The following is an 18,908-nucleotide window of genomic DNA, read 5'->3' as shown; positions in this document are numbered from 1 at the left end:
TTAAAGGAGTATTAGAACTAATGAATGATTTCCACAAGGTTGCAAGATTCAAGATAAAGCCACAGAAAGCATCCATATTACAATATATTTTCAGCAAACAATGTAAAATCAAATTAAGATGGCACTTTTGCTTATAGTAGCATCAGAAGAAATATTTAAATGTAAATTTAACAAAAAACATCCCTCTTCAAAAAATTAAGAAAGGGAGAAACTAAGGAAGGCTTAACAAGGGAAAGACATGTCATACCAACAGGCATGTGCTTGTAAATCCCAGCACTGGGAAGATAGAAACACAAGGATCCCTCAGGCTGTTGGCTAGCCAGTCTGGCTAAATCGGTGAGTTCTCATTTCAATGAGAGTCCTTGTTTCAAAAAAGAAACAAAATCAGGTGAAGGGCTGGAAAGATGGTTCTGTGGTTAAAGGTGATTGCTTGTGAAACCTGCTGGTCCGGGTTTTATTCCCTAGTACCCATGTAAAGCCAGATGCACAAAGTGGCACATGTGTCTAGAAGATTGTTTGCAGTGGCAAGAGGCCCCGGAACAAGACTGTCTTTGTTTGTCTCTCTCACTCTCTCCCTGTCTCTGCTCACAAATTTAAAGAGAAGGGGAGGGGAGGGGAGGGGAGGGAAGAAAGAGAGAGAAAAAGCAAGGTGGAAGCAGTTGAGGAAGACACCTGGCATTGACCTGTGGTCTCCACATGTACATGCACACATGCACCCCTATGCATATGAACAAGTACACACATATATATGGAAAAATAAAATAAATCCAAAGCAGTTTAATGGAGAAAGAATATTTTTGGCTTTTGGATATCTACGTGCAGATGAGTGAAGTTGGACCTCTGCCTCAGACAAAGTAGACAGATTAACTCAACACGGGTCACAGACCTGCATGCTGAAGTTGCAAAATTTAGAGGAATGTGTAGGGATAAATCTCCATGACCTTGGATGAGGAAATACTTTCTTCTCCCCAGTGGCAGACTTTTTTTTTCTTAAGGCCCAGACTGACCTGGAATTCACTCTGTAGTCTCAGGGTGTACTTGAACTCACGGCAGTCCTCCTGGAACCTCTGCCTCCTGAGTGCTGGGATTAAAGGCATGCACCACCATGCCTAGCTTTCAGTCTTCTACTTTTAAAAAATATTTTTATTTATTTATTTGAGAGAGAAAGAGAAAGTGCCAGAGCCTTTAGCATCTGCAAACCAACTCCAGATGCATGTACCACCTTGTGCATCTGGCTTACATGGGTCCCGGGGAATCAAACCTGGATCCTTTGGCTTAGCAGGCAAGTGCCTTAACCGCTAAGCCATTCCTCTAGCCCCTTAGCCTTCTTACTGAGTGTGTTAGAAGAGGTTTAGTCAAAAAAGATCTCGAGCCAATTGTGGTGGTACACACCTTTAATCCCAGCACTCGGGAGGCAGAGGTAGGAGGGTTGCTGTGAGTTCGAGGCCACCCTGAGACTACATAGTGAATTCTAGGTCAGCCTGGACTAGAGTGAGAACCTACCTCCAAAAACAAACAAACAAAACCTCTCTTCTTTCTTAGCTGCCACTTTCTTCTCAGCCAGGACAGCAGTGGCGGCAGGGCAGGGCCGGGCCTCCTGCGGGTGTAGCACCAGCCCCGGGAGCAGGCCTGACCACCAGCCCCTATGTTGTAGAGGAGGCTCAACAATGAAGATATAAATATATTTGAAAATGGGTAAAAGACATGGGAAATTTCCCAAAGACGTACAAATGGCCACAAGCACACAAAAAGATGTTCAGTACCAGAGAAATGCAAATCAAAACCACAGTAAGATGTCACTTCCATGCCCACTACAGTCATAGAGAGTCATAGAGCTGCAGTCATGGAGAGAGAGAACAAGTGTTGGTGGAAATACTGAGAATCTCGAGCCTTTATATCGTGCTGGTGAGAATGTTAGGTGGTACAGTTACCTTGGACATAACCTGGCAGTGAATGAAGCACAGTCACCACGTAACCCAGCTGCCCTACTGTAGTACATGCACCTGAGGACAGTGAAGACCTCAGTCTCTGCTGAGTCTGTGTCAAAGCTTATATCTGAAGTTCACGGTAGCGTTGTTCCTGACAACTGAAAGTAGACACAGTGCAGACATTTATCAGTTGGTCAGTGAATAAGCAGAGTGAGGTGCAGTCCACAGGGGAGTACTGCGCTGCGGTAAGGTGTGTGTGGGGGGTCTGGGTGTTTTGTTTAGAATGAGAACATGCAAGAGCTATGTGCAGTTGTTGCTATTGTTGGCTTTTTTTTTTTTTTTTTTTTTTTTTTTTTTTTTTTTTGAGTCAGTTTCTTGCTGTGTTGCTCAGGTTGGCTTCCTGGGCTCAAGTAATCCTCCTGTGTTAGTTTCCCCAGTAGATGGGACCACAGGCATGTCCCAGCATTCTGGCTCCTGTTTTTTGTTTTAATATTTTGTTTATTTATTTGAGAGAGAGAGAGAGAGAGAATGGGTCCACCAGGGCCTCTACCCACTGCAAATGAACTCCAGATGCATGTGTCACCCTGTGCATCTGGCTTACATGAGTTCTGGGAAATTGAACCTGGGTCCTTAGGCTTCACAGGCAGGTGCCTTAACTGCTAAGCCATCTCTCCAACTCATTGGCTTGTGCTTTTTGACTTTCATTTTGTTTTTGATCATCTCAAAACATTTGCCTTAGTAGAATGGCTGTATCTACAACATTGAACTTCAAAGCTTGAAGGGACGGAACATCTTTCCTTGCATCTACCCTTAGCCTCTCTATGGATTAGCTGCCAACTTTAAGAGATTTGTCATAAGAGGCTCCGTGGTTGGATAAGCTTGGAAGCTGCAGCTAGTCCTGCTGCTTAACTCAGAACTTCTGCACCGTGGCTGTGTCCTGGCCTCCCCCTGTTTGCCTAAACACTTATTCCTGGATCACTCTTTGAAAGTGCTTTAGGAATTAAATTACTCTGGGTGAGACTGCCCCCAAGTTGGCATCCGCCCGCCTCATGGTACTGAGTGCATGGATTGCAGGCGTGCGCCACCACCCCCGCCGCTTAGGCTGCAGTACTCGGAAACTTTCTCTGAATTAGATTCCTGCATGTGCTGATACTGTTCAGTTTACTTAATTAGTACCAAGGGGTGGTGCCTTTAGTGTTATTTTTTGTTTCACACATCACTTTTCATTTGCCTAAGTAGTCTGAGAACCCCAAGGACCTTCCTAAGGTGCCCACAAGGTTTGTTATTTCTATAGCACGAGGCATTTGTCCTTTTCAGTCTTATGTCACATGAGCATAGAGTGTTCCAGAGGCCATATGGTGTGTAACGAGAGATGGTATGTATGTGTATATGATAATGTATTTGTTTTTCTAAGTGTAGTATTTTTTTAGTTAATTGTAAAGCCTTCATAATTAAATATTCTGGAGACCACTTGGGTTATGTGTGCAGAAGGATGGGCAGTTTTAAGTTAATAGTTTAAAAATATTTTTTTTTGATTTATTTATTTGCAAGCAGAGAGAGACAGACGTAAAGAGTGGGAGAAGCAGAGTGAGAGAATGGGTGTGCCAGGGCCTTCAGCTGCTGCAAATGAACTCCAGTCGCATGCAGCACTTTGCACATCTGGCTTTGCATGGCTATTGGGGAACTGAACCGAGGTCATTAGGCTTTTCAGGACAGCGCCTTATTTGCTGAGACATCTCTGCAGCCCAAGTTAGTAGTTTTAAAATATTTTATTTTTATGTATTCATTTGACATAGAGAAAGAGGGGGAGACAGAGAGAGAGAGAGAGAGAGAGAGAGAGAATGGGTGTGCCAGGGCCTCCAGCTAATGAAAATGAACTCCAGATGCATGCGCCGCCTTGTGTATCTGGCTAACGCGGGTCCTGGGGAATCGAACCTGAGTCCTTTGGCTTTGCAGGCAAACACCTTAACTGCTAAGCCATCCCTCCAGCCCCAAAGTTAGTAGTTTTAAAATCAGTTCTTATCCCTGTGTTTTTAAATTTATTTTTTGAGTGGCATATGCATGTGTGTGAGTGCACAAGTGCACATGTGTAGATGGAGGCCCGAGATTATGCTGGATATCTTCTCCGGTCTCTCTCCACTTCATTACAGAAGCAGGGCATCTCTTGGGGAGCCATGGCTCTCACCAATTCCACTAGCTAGCTAGGCAGCTTGCCCCAGGGATTTCCTGTCTCTGCCTCTTGAGTGCTGAGATCACCGTGACCACTTGGCATTTATGTTGATGTTGGGGATCTGAGCTGTGGTCCTCTTGTCTGCACAGCAAGTGGTTTATCCATTGAGTCATCTCTCCGGCCTTGTTTTGTTTTATTTATTTTGAAATGTGGTCTTGCTGTGTTGCCTAGACATGTGCAGAACTTGTAGCTCAGTTGATCCTCCCACCTCAGCCTCCCAGGTGTGGGATTACAGACCTACATCACTATGCCCAAATTGAAGATTTAGTAGCTTTTTTTTTTTTTTTTTTTTTTTTGAGGTAGGGACTCACTGTAGCTCAGGCTGACCTGAAATTCACTATGTAGTCTCAGGGTGGCCTCCAACTCACAGTGATCTTCCTCCTGCTGCCTAACGAGTGCTGAGATTAAAGGAGACTGAGAGTGAGAGATAGAATGGGCGTGCCAGGGCCTCCAGCCACTGCAACCGAACTCCAGATGTGTGCACCACCTAGGACACATGTGCAACCTTGCGGTTATGTCATTTTAGGTTCTTATGTTTCATAGGCAAGTGCCTTAACTGCTAAGCCATCTCGCTAGCCTTTTTTTTTTTTTGACAGTTCTCATGATGATCCAAGCTAGCCTTGAGCTCAAAATCCTACCTCAGTCCCCTGAGTGCTGGGATTACAGGTGTGGCCACCATACCCAGCTCTATTTACCTAATTTTGACTACTCACTATTAGTATTTTTTGAAGTAAGTCTAACAGACTGGCTTTTAAATATATGTGTGTGTGTATATATATATATATATATATATATATATATATATATATATATATATGGAGAGAGAAAGAGAGAGAGAAGGAATGAGAGTGTGGGAGAGAATTTGCATGCCAAGACCTCCAGCCACTGTATTTGAAGTCCAGATACATGTGCCACCTTGTGCTCATGTACGATCTTGTGTGTTTGGCTTCTGTGGGATCTGGGGAGTTGATCATGGGTCCTTAGGCTGCACAGGCAAGTGCCTCAACCACTAAGCCATATCTTCAGCCTCAGCAGTTTTTAAAATACTTAAAACTTTCCAGCTGGGTATGGGGGCGCATGCCTTTAATCCCAGTACTCAGCAGGCAGAGTTGGTGGAGCACCATGAGTTTGAGGCCACCCTGAGATTATATGGTGAATTCCAGGTCAGCATGGGCCAGAGTGAGACCCTACCTTGAAAACAAACAAATAAACAAACAGCAACAACAACAACAAAAAATAAACCCTTTCCATTTCTGTGCAGTGATTTAGCATTAACCATTGGGTTTCGAATCTAAAGGAAAGCAGAGTCTTGGCGTTTGGTGCATAAACTCCTGATTTAAATAAATATCTTTGAACCAGTTGTTTGAAGGACAATATTAAATAATATTGAAACATTACTTTTGTTTTTGTTCACAGTTGGGGTTGGACCTGGAAGAACTTGAGGAAATAGAAGAAGATGCTGGCCTTGGGAATGGGGGTCTGGGACGGCTGGCAGGTAATCTGTTCTTGCCTCAGACAAGGTCTCTAACCTGTTGGCTTGGTCAGGACCATGGGGCGAGGTCAAGGTCACCTGTGCTCTAGATACCTGTCTATCACGGAAAATTGGCCTCCCTCAGATACATGGGTGAACGTGTTCATGTCCAAACCTTCACCACTAGTGGAAAAAAAATGTATACTCTCTCTTGTCCAGGGCAGATCAATAAGTTCCCACTGTGCCCACCACTTGCCAGGGACCAAAGGCCAGTGCTTGGGAGAGAGCAGGTTAGCATGCCACGTGCTCCGTGCGTGGTACGGTGCAGGGAGCCCGCAGCCCTCGCTGGCCCCCGCATTTGAGAGCATACGTTTCTGCTTTCGTTATTTCCGCAGACCCTTTGGGCAGCGTGAACGAGGCAGAGGACACAGAAGCTGAGCAGCAGTTGGCTTTGTGGCAGTGTGGATGAGGGGTGATGTCCTGGCCTGAGCCCTTCTAGGCCCAGCCCTGCTGGGATTTGGTTGCCATTTTATAAAAAGAGATACGGACTGAAATGCATCTGTGTTTATGTGTGTGAGGCTTTGTTTTCAAATTTTAACCTAAGTTCTTTGAAACTTTTTTTTTTTTTGGTTTTTGAGGTACGGTTTCACTCTAGCCCAGTCTGACCTGGAATTCACTGTGTAGTCTTAGGGCGGCCTTAAACTCACCGTGATCCTCCTACCTCTGCCTCCTGAGTGCTATAGAAAGGAAAAAACTTGCCATGCCTGCCCCACCCACCATGCCTCCTCCGCAGTTTGCACTCAGCCTGCTGCATAGGCCATCACAGCCCCTGGCTCCCTGAGGGTGAGGCTGTTCCCAGGTGTCCTCTGCTGCTGGGGTTCTAGCCTCTTGTCACCCAGCCCTGTGACATTTGATGGGTCATTGGCATTCTGACTTGTCCTTGTTCAATGAATAGAGTCTGTTTTCTTTTCTGGACAGAAGCCTTGGCCTCCTTTGTCATTTGCACCTCACACATGTTCCTTAGTGAGTGCTAAACAGCCTGGGGACAGCCTTACAGGCTGGTGAGCCCACCTCTGACCTTAAGGTGGTCCCATCTCTGCTCTCATTGCAGTGCTTTCTCATCTGTCTGTGCAAGGCACCGTTCCTCGCCTCCTCCCTTTCCAGCCCCCTCTGTGACCTGCTGTGAGTGACTGCCACCACCAGGACGTCTCCCACCAGGGCATATCTGGCCTGTGCCAAGCCCAAGTGGCTTGATGGAGTCTGTTTCCCTTCTGTGAGAATGAGTCCAGAGCAGAAGTCCTGGGTCTTCTTCACCCCTCTTTCTTCAGGCCTGATACCCAGTGTGTGAGTGTGATGAAGTGGACATGTATTTTGTTTGATAGTTTCCATAGGAGGTCCACCTTTCTTGCCTCACTTTATCTCTCCCTCCTGTCTTTCTGGTGCTGAGGATGGAACCCAGGGCCCGTTCACTCCTATCTCGCAGGTGCTCTGCCACTGAGCTGTATTCCAACTGCCTTTTTTTTTTTTTTAAGTCAGATGTTTAATACAGCTTCCTTCTAGATCTTTACTCAATCCATTATTTTGTTTTGTTTATCTCTCTCAGGACATTCTGACTGAAACAGGGACACTGCCTTTGGGGACCCTGGTGGCACTGTGGAGCTTTAGTGTTCTGAGCCATGAGATGCACATCACTGTCCCCGCTGTTGTGCCTGATTTTCTCATGTCCCTGCTGTCAGAGCTGTGGACTTAAAGTGGAATGTACAGAGGTGTGAGGAGACCTCCCGTTCCAGTGTGTGTATCTGAGAGGGAGCTGGCAGTGAGGAGACTTTGCTGTGATCTCTGGGATTCCTTATCTTCACCCCCAGGCTCTCAGGATGAGGGGCTCCCTTTTGTTAAACCTGAGGTGGCTCTAGTGACACTGGCTACCTGTCTTGATACCCACTAGCTGCATCCCCGAGGAGCTTTGATGCCCAGAAGCCTGGGCTCTGCTAATCATCTGTGATCTGTGCTTGGATTTTCAGCCTGTTTCCTTGATTCGATGGCCACCCTGGGGCTAGCTGCATATGGCTATGGAATCCGCTATGAATTTGGGATTTTCAACCAGAAGATTGTCAATGGCTGGCAGGTGGGTGAGATTGGTGTCTCCACTGGTTTTCAGCTCTTCTCATACAGAAGAATGAGTGGGTACTCTTGAAGAGCTCTCTGTGCTCAGCAGTTCCTTGAGGTACTCCCCCAGTTCTTGGCACCATGCAGGAGGAGGGAGCAGGTCCGGCTGGCTCTCTGTATGAGCTCTTTGCAAGCAGCCTCTGGGTCATAACCAGGAAGTTGGGGGGGGGGGGCAGGGCACAGAAACCTGGCTGAGCCTTCAGGAGATCATAGACAGAGCCACCTGCTGTAGGATAGGACACTGCAAGCTGCATGCTGGTGTCCTGGAGGATCTAAACATGGGATGAAGGGTGATGCTGTTGGGCATTATCATGTGGGAAAATTGAGTAATTAGTAAAGCAAAGCCATGTGTGGTTACTCATTGCTATAAGTCCAGCCCCCTGGAGGCAGAGGCAGGAGGATTACCACCGATTTGGGGTCAGTTTGGTCTATATAGTAGGTTCCAGACCAGACAGGACTACATGGAAAGACCATGTTTCAAAAAAAAAGTAAATAAAGGGGCTGGAGAGATGGCTTAGCAGTAAAGGTGCTTGCCTGCAAAGCCTAAGAACCCAGGTTCAATTCCCCAGGACCCATGTAAGCCAGATAACAGAAGATGGCACATGGATTTGGAGTTCATTTGCAGTGGCTGAAGCTCCTGGTATGCCCATACTCACTCACTCTCTCCCCCTCTTTCTCTCCTCAAATAAATAAAATAAAATAAATATTTAAAAAAGCAAACAGGAGGCTGGAGAGTACGCTTAGTGGTTAAGGCACTTGCCTGTGAAGACTAAAGACCCAGGTTCTATTTCCCACTACCCCTGTAAGCCCGATGCACAAGGTGGCACATGCATCTGGAGTTAGTTTGCAGTGGCTGGAGGCCCTGGCATGCCCATTCTCTCTCTCATTCTCTCTGCCTTGCTCTCACACACAAATAAATAAAGAAAATAATTTAGGGCTGGAGAGATGGCTTAGCAGCTAAGGCACTTGCCTGCGAGGCATAAGGACCTAGGTTTGATTCTCCAGGTCCCATGTAAGCCAGATGCACATGGTGGCGTATGCATCTGTCTCAAATAAATAAAAATAAAACAGGAAAGAAAAAAAAAGCAAACAGGCCAGGCATGATGGCACATGCCTTTAATCCCAGCACTTGGGAGGCAGAGGTAGGAGGATCACTGTGAGTTCGAGGCCACTGTGAGACTACGTAGTGAATTCCAGGTCAGCCTGGGCTACAGTGAGACCCTACCTTGAACCCCCCCCCACACACACCCTTATTACAGTTTTGGTTCCCATCCTTTGCTTTCATAGGGGACAACATCCTCTGGAGTTGGAGGCCTAGTTTTCAAAGGCCCTCCTAGTCCTTAGGGACAGCAGCCCTCAGTGTTAGAGCACCCAGCTGCAGCCAGGCAAGGTGATCAGGGCCTGGTCAGTGAGGACAGCTTGACCTCAGCTCAGGGTTGTGCCAGATATAGCCTGGCCAGGGGCTACTCTGTAGGCCAGAAGTCACAGCTAATCCGCTTGTGAAGAGTGGTTTAATTAATATTCTTTGGGGTGAGGGGTGGTGCATATCCTTCATCCCAGCAATCTGAGCTACAAAGCAACATATTATCACAAAAATTAATTAACTTAAAAAATGATTTCAGGGCTGGGGAAATGGTTCAGCAGTTAAAGGTGCTTGCTTGCAAAGCCTGTTGGCCCAAGTTTGCTTCCCCAGTACCCATGTAAAGCCACGTGCACAGAGTGGCACATGTATCTGGAAGACGCAGACAAGAGCCTCTGATGTACCCATTCTTTCTCCTTCTCTGTCCTCACAAATAAATAAAAATATTTTAAAAAGTAATTTCAAACCCAAATCACAGATGAAGCAGAAGTGAGGCTAGGGCTAGGAACCAAGATTTCTAGTTTCACACTCAGGCTTTTAGTGGGAATGTGTGTGAAAGTCTGTAGCTTATCTTGAAATACATCCAAAGATGAGTGGGTTGGTGTAGATGGGTAAGTCAACTACAGCAAAATGTTAATTGCAATTAATAAATCAGCCACTGTAAAATGTTGATATGGTGGTATGTATTCACCATGAAGTCTTTGGACATTTTGAGTGGTGGAATGTGGCTCAGTGATACAGACCTTTCCTACCATGTGAAAAAAAGCTCCAGGTTCATCCCCAGACCACCACCAGTAAAAACACATACATATGCAAAGAAAGAAAAAAAACTCTTCTAACTTTAATTTTTAATTCTTAAAAATACTCTTATTAATTTATTTGAGAGAGAGAATTACATATGGGTGTGCTAGGGTTTCTTGCCACTGCAAATGAACTCCAGATACATGCACTACTTTGTGCATCTGGCTTTATGTGGATACTGGGGAATTGAACCCAAACCAGCAAGCCCCTTTAACTGCTGAGCCATCTCTTCAGCCCCAATTTTTTTTTTTTAAATATTTTGTTCATTTTTTATTTATTTGAGAGTGACAGACACAGAGAGAAAGACAGATAGAGGGAGAGAGAGAGAATGGGCACGCCAGGGCTTCCAGCCTCTGCAAATGAACTCCAGACGCGTGCGCCTCCTTGTGCATCTGGCTAACGTGGGACCTGGGGAACCGAGCCTCGAACTGGGGTCTTTAGGCTTCACAGGCAAGCAAGCGCTTAACCGCTAAGCCATCTCTCCAGCCCTTCAGCCCCAATTTTTAAAGCACTTACAGTAAACGTTGGTGAAAAAAAGTAATGGCCAAAGTGAAAGAAAACTTCAGGCTTGGATCCTGTGCCTGATTCCCAGAAGTCCTCCCGGCCGTGGACACAGGTGTACCTGCCCTCCTGCTGGCTGCCGGGGGTTGAGTCCAGGCTGGGCTTTGACTGTGCTTGCCAGCTGCCCATCCTGCACACACAGTGCTCCGTGGGCCATTCTGGCTTGCTGTCTAGGCAGACTGTGGGTTTACAAAACAGGAACTTGGATGTTCCTCCTTGCTTAGTTGGGATAATATTTGATTACAGTAGACTTGGGTTTCTTTGATTTTTTTCTTACCACAGTGGCATTTGTTTCCCGTACCTCTCGCCACTTCCCCTAACAGTTTAGGAGGACAAATGAGTGCACATGGCCCTGTTTCCTGGGAACCCACGAATGCTTGTTAGGTAGCTTTAGCTGTAACAGAAGTAAGTGTGTTGTGGTCAGCGGTCAATCACCAAGCTTGCCTACGGAGGTCAGCTAGCCTGCAAGCCCTAGCGATTCCTGGTCTCTGTCTTCCCAGCACTGGACTTACAGGCATGTGCTACTGTGCCCAACTTTTATATGGGCTCTGCATCCAAACTCAGATTTCATGCCTGCACAGCAAGCACTTTACCCACTGAGCATCTTGCCAGCCCTATCTAATTTTTTTTGTTTGTTTTTTTGAGGTAGCGTCTAGCTGTAGCCTAGGCTGACATGTAATTCGCTATGGAGTCTCAGGCTGGCCTCGAACTCATGGTGATCCTCCTTCCTTTGCCTCCTGAGTGCTGGGGTTAAAGGCGTGTGCCATTACTCCCTGCTCTAATACGTATGTATGTACACACACACACACACACACACACACACACACACACACACACTTGAGTTCTGTACCAAGAAGCATAAAAAGAGATCCTTCAGAGTAACATGCTATAGTTAATTTGAAGGAAAAATGTGATCTTACTCAAACGTCCATAAATTGGGAATACATCTCAGCAGTCGAGTGCATGAGGCCCAGCTTAATCCCAAATACCAAAAAAAATTTCCAGTTAATAATAATTTCAAATTCTTCATTCACTGGCCAACCATATTAATTTACTCATGTATAAATTGCCAGTGGGCTGGGAAAGCAGTGCCACCTAACACCTCTCTTCCACTGGGGTCAGCTCTGCAGGGTGGCTTTTAGTTTTCTTGGGGGAGGGAATTTTGCATATTCACTGATGTTGGGCACAAGGGACATGTTTTGGGAAATGGCAGCTTTGGGGACGAGAGGACAGGAACAGCCTGGCCAGTCAGCAGCATCCTCACCACACCCTGGTGTTGTACCCTGGCTCTCTTGCTGGATGCTTTCCAAGCTGCAGCTCAGTTCCTAGCACATACAGATTCACACTGGGAATTTTTTATTTTATTTATTTATTTTGGTTTTTCAAGGTAGGTCTCACTCTAGCTCAGGCTGACCGGGAATTCACTATGTAGTCACAGGCTGGCCTTGAACTCACTGCAATCCTCCTACCTTTGCCTCCCAAGTGCTCGGATTAAAGGCATGCACCACCACACCCAGCTTTATTTATTTATTTATTTATTTATTTATTTTTAGACAAAACCTCCTGTAGTTGAGGCTTGCCTTGAACTGATCTTCTTGCTTCCTACCTCTTGAGTGCTGGCATTCTAGAAGTGTGCCACCATGCTGGGCTTTGCACTGTGAATTGATGAATTTGATGAACTTTTTTTTGTGGGGAGTGCACCATGATTTTTCCATCCAGTGGGCTTCCAGTAATCCCTTTATTATTTTTTCTTTCCATAGCTGCTTTGTTGAGGTATTTTCTTTGCATATTCAGAGTTGGGTAACCAGCTCTGCTGGCCACCTCCAGAATATTGTTACCACCTCACTTACCATCATACCCATGCCTCACACTCGCTAACCCACTGTCCCTATGGGCCTGCCTGTTCTGGGAAGTTCCTGTAAGTGGAATGATGTAGAGTGTGGTCTTCTGTGGATTGGCTTCTTTCACTTTTGTCAATGTTTTCTTTCAAAGTTTGTCCATATTGTACTGGGTGTCAATACTTCACTCGTGTGTGTGTGTGTGTGTGTGTGTGTGTGTGTCGCACGCATGAGGACAGAGAATAATCTCAATGCTGTCCTACGTTTTTTTATTCCTTTTTTGAGGTAGGGTCTCACTCGAGCTCAGGCTGACCTGAAATTCACTGTGTTGTCTCAAGGTGGCCTTGGACTCCTGGTGATCCTCCTACCTCTGCCTCTAGAGGGCTGAGACTAAAGGTGTGTGCCACCATGTCTGACTCTGTCCACTTTCTTAGAAAAAGTTTAGCTGTAGGCTGGAGAGATGGCTTACTGTTAAGGCATTTGCCTGCAAAGCCAAAGGACCCAGGTTCAATTCCCCAAGACTCAGAGTAGCCAGATGCACAAGGTGGCGCATGTTCCTGGAGTTTGTTTGCAGTGGCAGGAGATCCTGCACCCATTCTCTCTCTCTCTCTTTTCCTCCCTCTTTCCGAATGTCAAATAATAATAAAATATTTTTAAAAATTTTGCTGAGCGTGGTGGCACATGATTTCAATCCCAGCTCTTGGGAGTCTCCGGTAGGAGGATTGCTGTAAGTTTGAGGCTAGCCTGAGACTAATTCCAGGTCAGCCTGAGCTAGAGCAAGACCCTACTCCAAACACCAAGAAAAAAATTGTTTGAGAAAGAGGGTGGGAGGAGAAGGAGGAGGAGGGGGAGAGAGAGAGAGACCACATGTCAGGGCTTCCTGCTGCTTTAAACGAACTCCAGATGTGTGCACATCACTTTGTGCTTCTGGCTTTATATGGGTTCTCAAACCCAGGCTCTCAGGCTTTGCAAGGAAGTGTCTTTAACTGCTGAGCGATCTCTCCAGTCCCCTGTGCACCTTTTTATGAGACAGCGTGTCTCACTGTCCTGGAACTCACCTAATTAAGCTAGACCAACTGGCTGTCAAGCCCCAGGGAGCTGCCTATCTCCACCTTTCCTGCTTTTTTTCTTATCTGTTTTATTTATTTATCTTATTTTGAGGGAGGGTCTTAACTCTAGCTTAGACTGGCCTGGAATTCACTGTAGTCCCAGGCTGGCCTGGAACTCATAGCAATCCTCTTACATTTGTCTCCTGAATGCTAGCTTTAAAAAAAAAAAAAAATTGGGCTGGAGAGATGGCTTAGCGGTTAAGTGCTTGTTTGTGAAGCCTAAGGACCCTGGTTCAAGGCTCGACTCCCCAGGACCCACGTTAGCCAGATGCACAAGGGGGCACATGCGTCCGGAGTTCCTTTGCAGTGGCTGGAGGCCCTGGCGCGCCCATTCTCTCTCTCTCTCTCTCTCTGCCTCTTTCTCTCCCTGTGTGTCACTCTCAAATAAATAAAAATGAACAAAAAAAAAAAATTAAAAAAAAATGATTTATTTGATAGAGAGAAAGATGGGGAGAGAGAGAATGGGTACATTAGGGCCTCCATCCACTGCAAACGAACTCCAGATGCATGCACCACCTTGTGCATCTGGCTTATGTGGGTCCTAGGGAATCGAACCTAGTTCCATTGTGCGGGGCTCCTTCAGGTAGGTAGTGCCGAGGGAAGGACCAGGCCTGCTGGTTCCTCCCTAGGGGTTAAAGGAGGATGATGAACATCGGATGACTCAGAAACCTCTCCTGGCCACCGGAGAAAAACCACACTGAGTCGGGAGTCTTTTTGATGCAGGAACTCGCAGAAACAACTCGCTTTATTACTCTGAGCAGTTGCCTATATCATGTTGGGGACAAAGGCAGGGATTTTAGGATGGGGAAGAGGTAAGGGCTCTTTAGTAGTAGTAGACTTTAACTATTGAAATGGTAATTACAATTGCCACGCGGAGGTAGCAGGCCAGAAGCCATTAGGCGTCTTGCTGAGTCCTAGCTGGCCAGAGATGGGTCGCCAAACTTTAGCTAGGCTCAGGAAGTTCCACTAGGTCTCACGCCTGGGCCTTTTAGGGCCCAACACCTTTGGCTTTGCAGGCAAGCGCCTTAACCACTAAGCCATTCCTCCAGCCCTGGATTTTTTTTTTTTTTTTTTTTTTTTTTTTTAGTGTGGCTTCTAAGAATCAAACTCAGATCTCATGCTTAGAAGGCAAGCACTTTGCTGACTGAGCTAGCTCCCCAGCCTACTCAGATGATTCTTACTGTCTTTTTACTTGGGTGTCTTTGGTGAACGACACAGAGCTTTGTTACTTTAACAGTGCAGGTAGCTGCACTGGGTCGGATTCTCCGCTGGCAGTTTCAGCGATGGGTGCTGTGCAATCTCGGCAGTGCGCAGGAACGAGCAAAGAGCGGGATGGCGCGGCTGGCACTGTCTCCTCCCTGTTGAGAGCTTCTCTCCTCGCTGCCCGTCCAGGTTGAAGAGGCTGATGACTGGCTGCGCTACGGCAATCCGTGGGAGAAAGCCCGGCCGGAGTACATGCTGCCCGTGCACTTCTACGGGAGGGTGGAGCACACCCCCAGCGGCGTGCTGTGGCTGGACACCCAGGTACGGAGGTCAAGGCCATGGGGCAGGCTGCAGCTGAGCACATTGCCACCTGATGGGTTACTCCCCCCCCACACACACACACACACTTCTTTTTGGGAGGTGGTGTTTGCAACTCTCTCAGAGGACTTAAGGCAAAATCCAAAGGAGGTTTGACGGTCCTCATGCACCCAGGTGTTTACGCCTCGGTGGGAACTTTGAGTGGACTAGAATGTGCCGCCCCCAGCAGGGTCACGCTGGAGTTTAGAAGGAGCTGTGTGTTGGAGTTGAGGCCAGCAGCTGGAATGTTCTCTGATGATAATTCTGCCAGAAATGTGCCCCGATGGTGGAGAAGAGCATTGGCCCAGAGGGGATGAATCTGTTGAGCACTGGCTGCTGCTGCGCCCTCTGGTGCCACACGTGGTTCTGTGGTGGTCATAATGTCTGAACCAGCGGGGCCCTAGGTGGGTGCCAGTCCTAGGCTGATGTTTCGTGTTCCCGGCCAGCACCTAAGGAGTACTGGCCCCAGGAGGTTCAGTCAGGCCCAGGGCATGGAGAGCACACCTTGCCCCAAGAGGAGAAGGCAGGGAACAAGATGACAGTTGGTAAGCCTCAGCCGTCCATGATACGAGCATACATGGGAGCCTGGATACTGGGAAAGTTTGGGCAAGCACGGGGAGTTCTCTGACATTCGGGAACGTGGTCTCACATAGGGTAGTTGGAGAGAACGCAGTCTGGAGCCAGGCAATGGAGGCCCAGATATGCCACAAAAAGTTGTTTCTACCTTGAAACAGCAGAGGAGGGGCTCCTGTGTTCTAGACGTGTCCGTATGAGTTTGTGAGGGAAGAAGGGAGGCTGGCTCATCCCTCACATGGATGAGAGTGTGCAGGGCACAGGAGGTAAGACTGTAAAGGCAGCATTGACGTTCATCCTGACGACCTGGGCTCGCTGTCATTTCTGGTTGTCCGAACTGACTGACTTGGTGAAGCTGCTCGGCTGAGATTGGCAAGGAAGCAGCACGCCAGGCTGGTCATGTTTCTGTCGAGCTGATTTGGGCACATGGAGGGTAGGGTTAAGGGACCCAGCAGGAGAAGCCTTGCTGAAGATGTCGGGAAGTGGAAGTGGGTGGACGAGGGTGGGGGCTGGTGTTGGAGCATTTTCTGAGGCCAGGGCAGGAGGGTTTTTCCGTTGATGCCAATACTGAGTGGGGGACGCTGAGACACATAAATGGTGGGAGAGGATGTCAGGTTGTGGCTGGCCCTGGCTCAGGACGGCTATGTGGTGCTCCAAGGGTGGGCGTGGTGGGCACTGTGGTGAGAAGCAGGAGTATGTGGTCTAAGTGTCGGCGGGGAGGTCGGAGCTGCCCCACGAGGGAAGGTGACCAGGCAGGAGGCGGTCTCTACTGACCCAGCCCGCCTGCTTCTCTCCGAGGTCAGGTGGTGCTCGCCATGCCCTATGACACCCCGGTGCCAGGCTATAAGAACAACACCGTCAACACCATGAGGCTCTGGTCTGCCAAGGCGCCCAATGACTTCAAGCTGAAGGACTGTAAGTTCCGGTTGCAGCCCCTGCAGTGTGTGTGTGTGTGTGTGTGTGTCTGTCTGTCTGTCTGTGGTGTGCGCACATTATGTGCTCGTGGTATTCCATGAGCCTCACCTAGGGTGGCCGGAGTGGAATGTCCAGTGTTTCACTCCATTGCTTTTCTGCTCATTCTTCTTTTTTAATCATTTTCTTTTTAAAAAACATTTATTTATGGGCTGGAGAGATGGTTTAGTGGTTAAGCACTTGCCTGTGAAGCCTGCAGACCCCGGTTTGAGGCTCGATTCCCCAGGACCCACGTTATCCAGGTGCACAAGAGGGTGCATGCATCTGGAGTTCGTTTTCAGTGGCTGGAGGCCCTGGTGCTCCCAGTCTCTCTCTATCTGCCTTTTTCTCTGTCTGTTGCTGTCAAATAAATAAATACAAATTTAAAAAATTTATTTACTAGAGAGAGCGAGTGAGAAAGAGAGCGTGTGTGCATGTCAAGGCCTTTAGCCTCAGCAAACGAACTCCAGATGCATGCGCCACCTTGTGTAGCTGGCTTACATGGGTCGTGGGGAATCAAACCTGGATCCTTTGGCTTTGCAGGCAAGCACCTTAAGCACTAAGCCATTTTGCCAGCTCTTATGCCCCTTCTTATTTGAGCTGGAGTCTCTTACTGCTCCTGGAGCTTGCCTTACTTTTGCCAGCTATGGCAGTTCTCAGGTGTGTGCCCTGCTACACGACCGGAGTCACGACGCGTGTGGGCATGTCCAGCTGTTTGTGTGAGTCCTGGGGACTTCACTTGAATAGTCTTTCAGGCCTCCCCAGGCCCTCATGCTTGCACAGGAAGTGCTCTTTTTTTGTAATTATTATTATTTTTTATTTTAGACAAAGCTAGCAAGAGAGAGAGAATTAGCACACCAGGGCCTCAGCAGTGAAATTGAACTCCAGACGCTTGCACCACCTAGTGGTTATGTGTAGCCTTGTGCTTGCCTCACCTTTGTGCATCTGGCTTATGTGGGATCTGGAAAGTAGAACATGGGTCCTTAGGCTTCACAGGCAAGCAACTGCTAAGCCATCTCTCCAGCCCAGGAAGTGCTCTTTTAACCACTGAGCCATCACTTCAGCTTTGCACACTTGTCTGTCTAGGTGGCTTATCCAAATGCTGGACCCTCACCACTCCTGTCCCCTTCTTTATGCTCTCTTGTGGGGGCTCTTGAGAAGTATGTAGCTCCTTGCAGCTCCCTTGTGAGCATGAGGCAGTGTGGGTAGGATGCCAGGGCCTGGCCACCAAGGGTCATGATCATCCAGACCACATCTCAAGAAAAGAGCTAGAAGCTCAGCAGGAGTGAGTGCCATGGGAGGGGCTGTGCATCCTCCTATGGAAAAGGGATGGGATGGTATTGGCTCCCAGGAGCCTAGCCTTCTCAAGGAAGCTGCAGGAGGCTGTACTGACTAACATCATCTCTCGTAGTCAACGTGGGAGACTACATCGAGGCTGTGCTGGACAGGAACTTGGCTGAGAACATCTCCAGGGTGCTGTATCCCAATGACAACGTAAGTGGCTAGTGTGTGATCCTCTTTCAAGTTCAGTCAAATGAACTGGATGCTGGGCTGTCTAGCAGAGCCTGCTGCTGACCTAACTAACGCAGGCTATGAGGCACGTGGATGCAAGAGCTATCCTGCCTCAGCTGCATGTGGCTGGCAGCAGGGCAGGTCTAGTAGTTTGTGGTGAAGTCTGTTGAGTACCCGTGAGCCTGTCCACATCATTTTCCTTTATGTCTGCCTCAAAAGGCTTTTAAAGAGGCTCTTGGCCTCCTCTCCTCTGGGTCTGGGCAGAGGCCACCTGCTCATGTGGAGAGTGGCAGTGTGCTGAACCCATCAGACATAGCCAGCCTGCTCATGTTCCTTTGGTGTGTAGTGTGGCTCCCCGAGGATTAGGTGACTCACGTGGTAGCAGCCATCTGGGCAGTGACGCCTGGACACATTTGAAGGGTGTTAGCATGTGCCCACGTGATGCTAGGTAGTGGTCACAGGCAAAGTCTCAAGTGCCACCTGCATTGAGTGTCTGCTGGCTTGCTGCTGTAAGACAGGAGTCCTTGAGGGGGTATAAGTCGGTGGTAGAATGTGTGCTTAGCATGCATGAGGCCTTGAGTTCAAGTCCTACCATCATCACTAATAATAATGATAGGAAATTGCCTGTGTGGGTGGGCCGTGTATTGTTTAAGGGAACTTTTTCTTTCAGCAATGTAAAGTGTGCACTTGGTAGCAGAGGCACTGGTGCGGGAAGGCTGTAACCAGATGCACCTGCCCTAGGAGACTAGGCATACTCAGATCTTCAGGTGTGGGAGCGTCTCCCGATGCCCATGGTCTGGCCTGGTTCTGGCACTCCTCCCACCTGAGTTTGGCTCCCCCAGTGACGG

The 18,908-nt window shown here is 47.9% G+C and overlaps 1 protein-coding gene across 1 annotated transcript in view; it reads left to right on the top strand.

The window, feature by feature from the left end:
- Window positions 1-18,908, top strand: part of Pygb (glycogen phosphorylase B) — a 54,781-nt gene that overhangs the window by 17,268 nt on the left and 18,605 nt on the right. The window contains exons 3-7 of the mRNA XM_004668035.3: window positions 5,575-5,653; window positions 7,651-7,754; window positions 14,857-14,988; window positions 16,401-16,512; window positions 17,960-18,042. Coding sequence (XP_004668092.1) covers window positions 5,575-5,653; window positions 7,651-7,754; window positions 14,857-14,988; window positions 16,401-16,512; window positions 17,960-18,042 — 510 coding nt within the window. The remainder of the gene's footprint in view (window positions 1-5,574; window positions 5,654-7,650; window positions 7,755-14,856; window positions 14,989-16,400; window positions 16,513-17,959; window positions 18,043-18,908) is intronic.

This window comes from Jaculus jaculus, chromosome 8, assembly GCF_020740685.1.
Source record: "Jaculus jaculus isolate mJacJac1 chromosome 8, mJacJac1.mat.Y.cur, whole genome shotgun sequence".
Classification (NCBI taxonomy): Eukaryota; Metazoa; Chordata; class Mammalia; order Rodentia; family Dipodidae; genus Jaculus; species Jaculus jaculus.
Note: the sequence above shows the minus strand (reverse complement) of the source record. Positions and strands in the feature narration are given on the sequence as shown.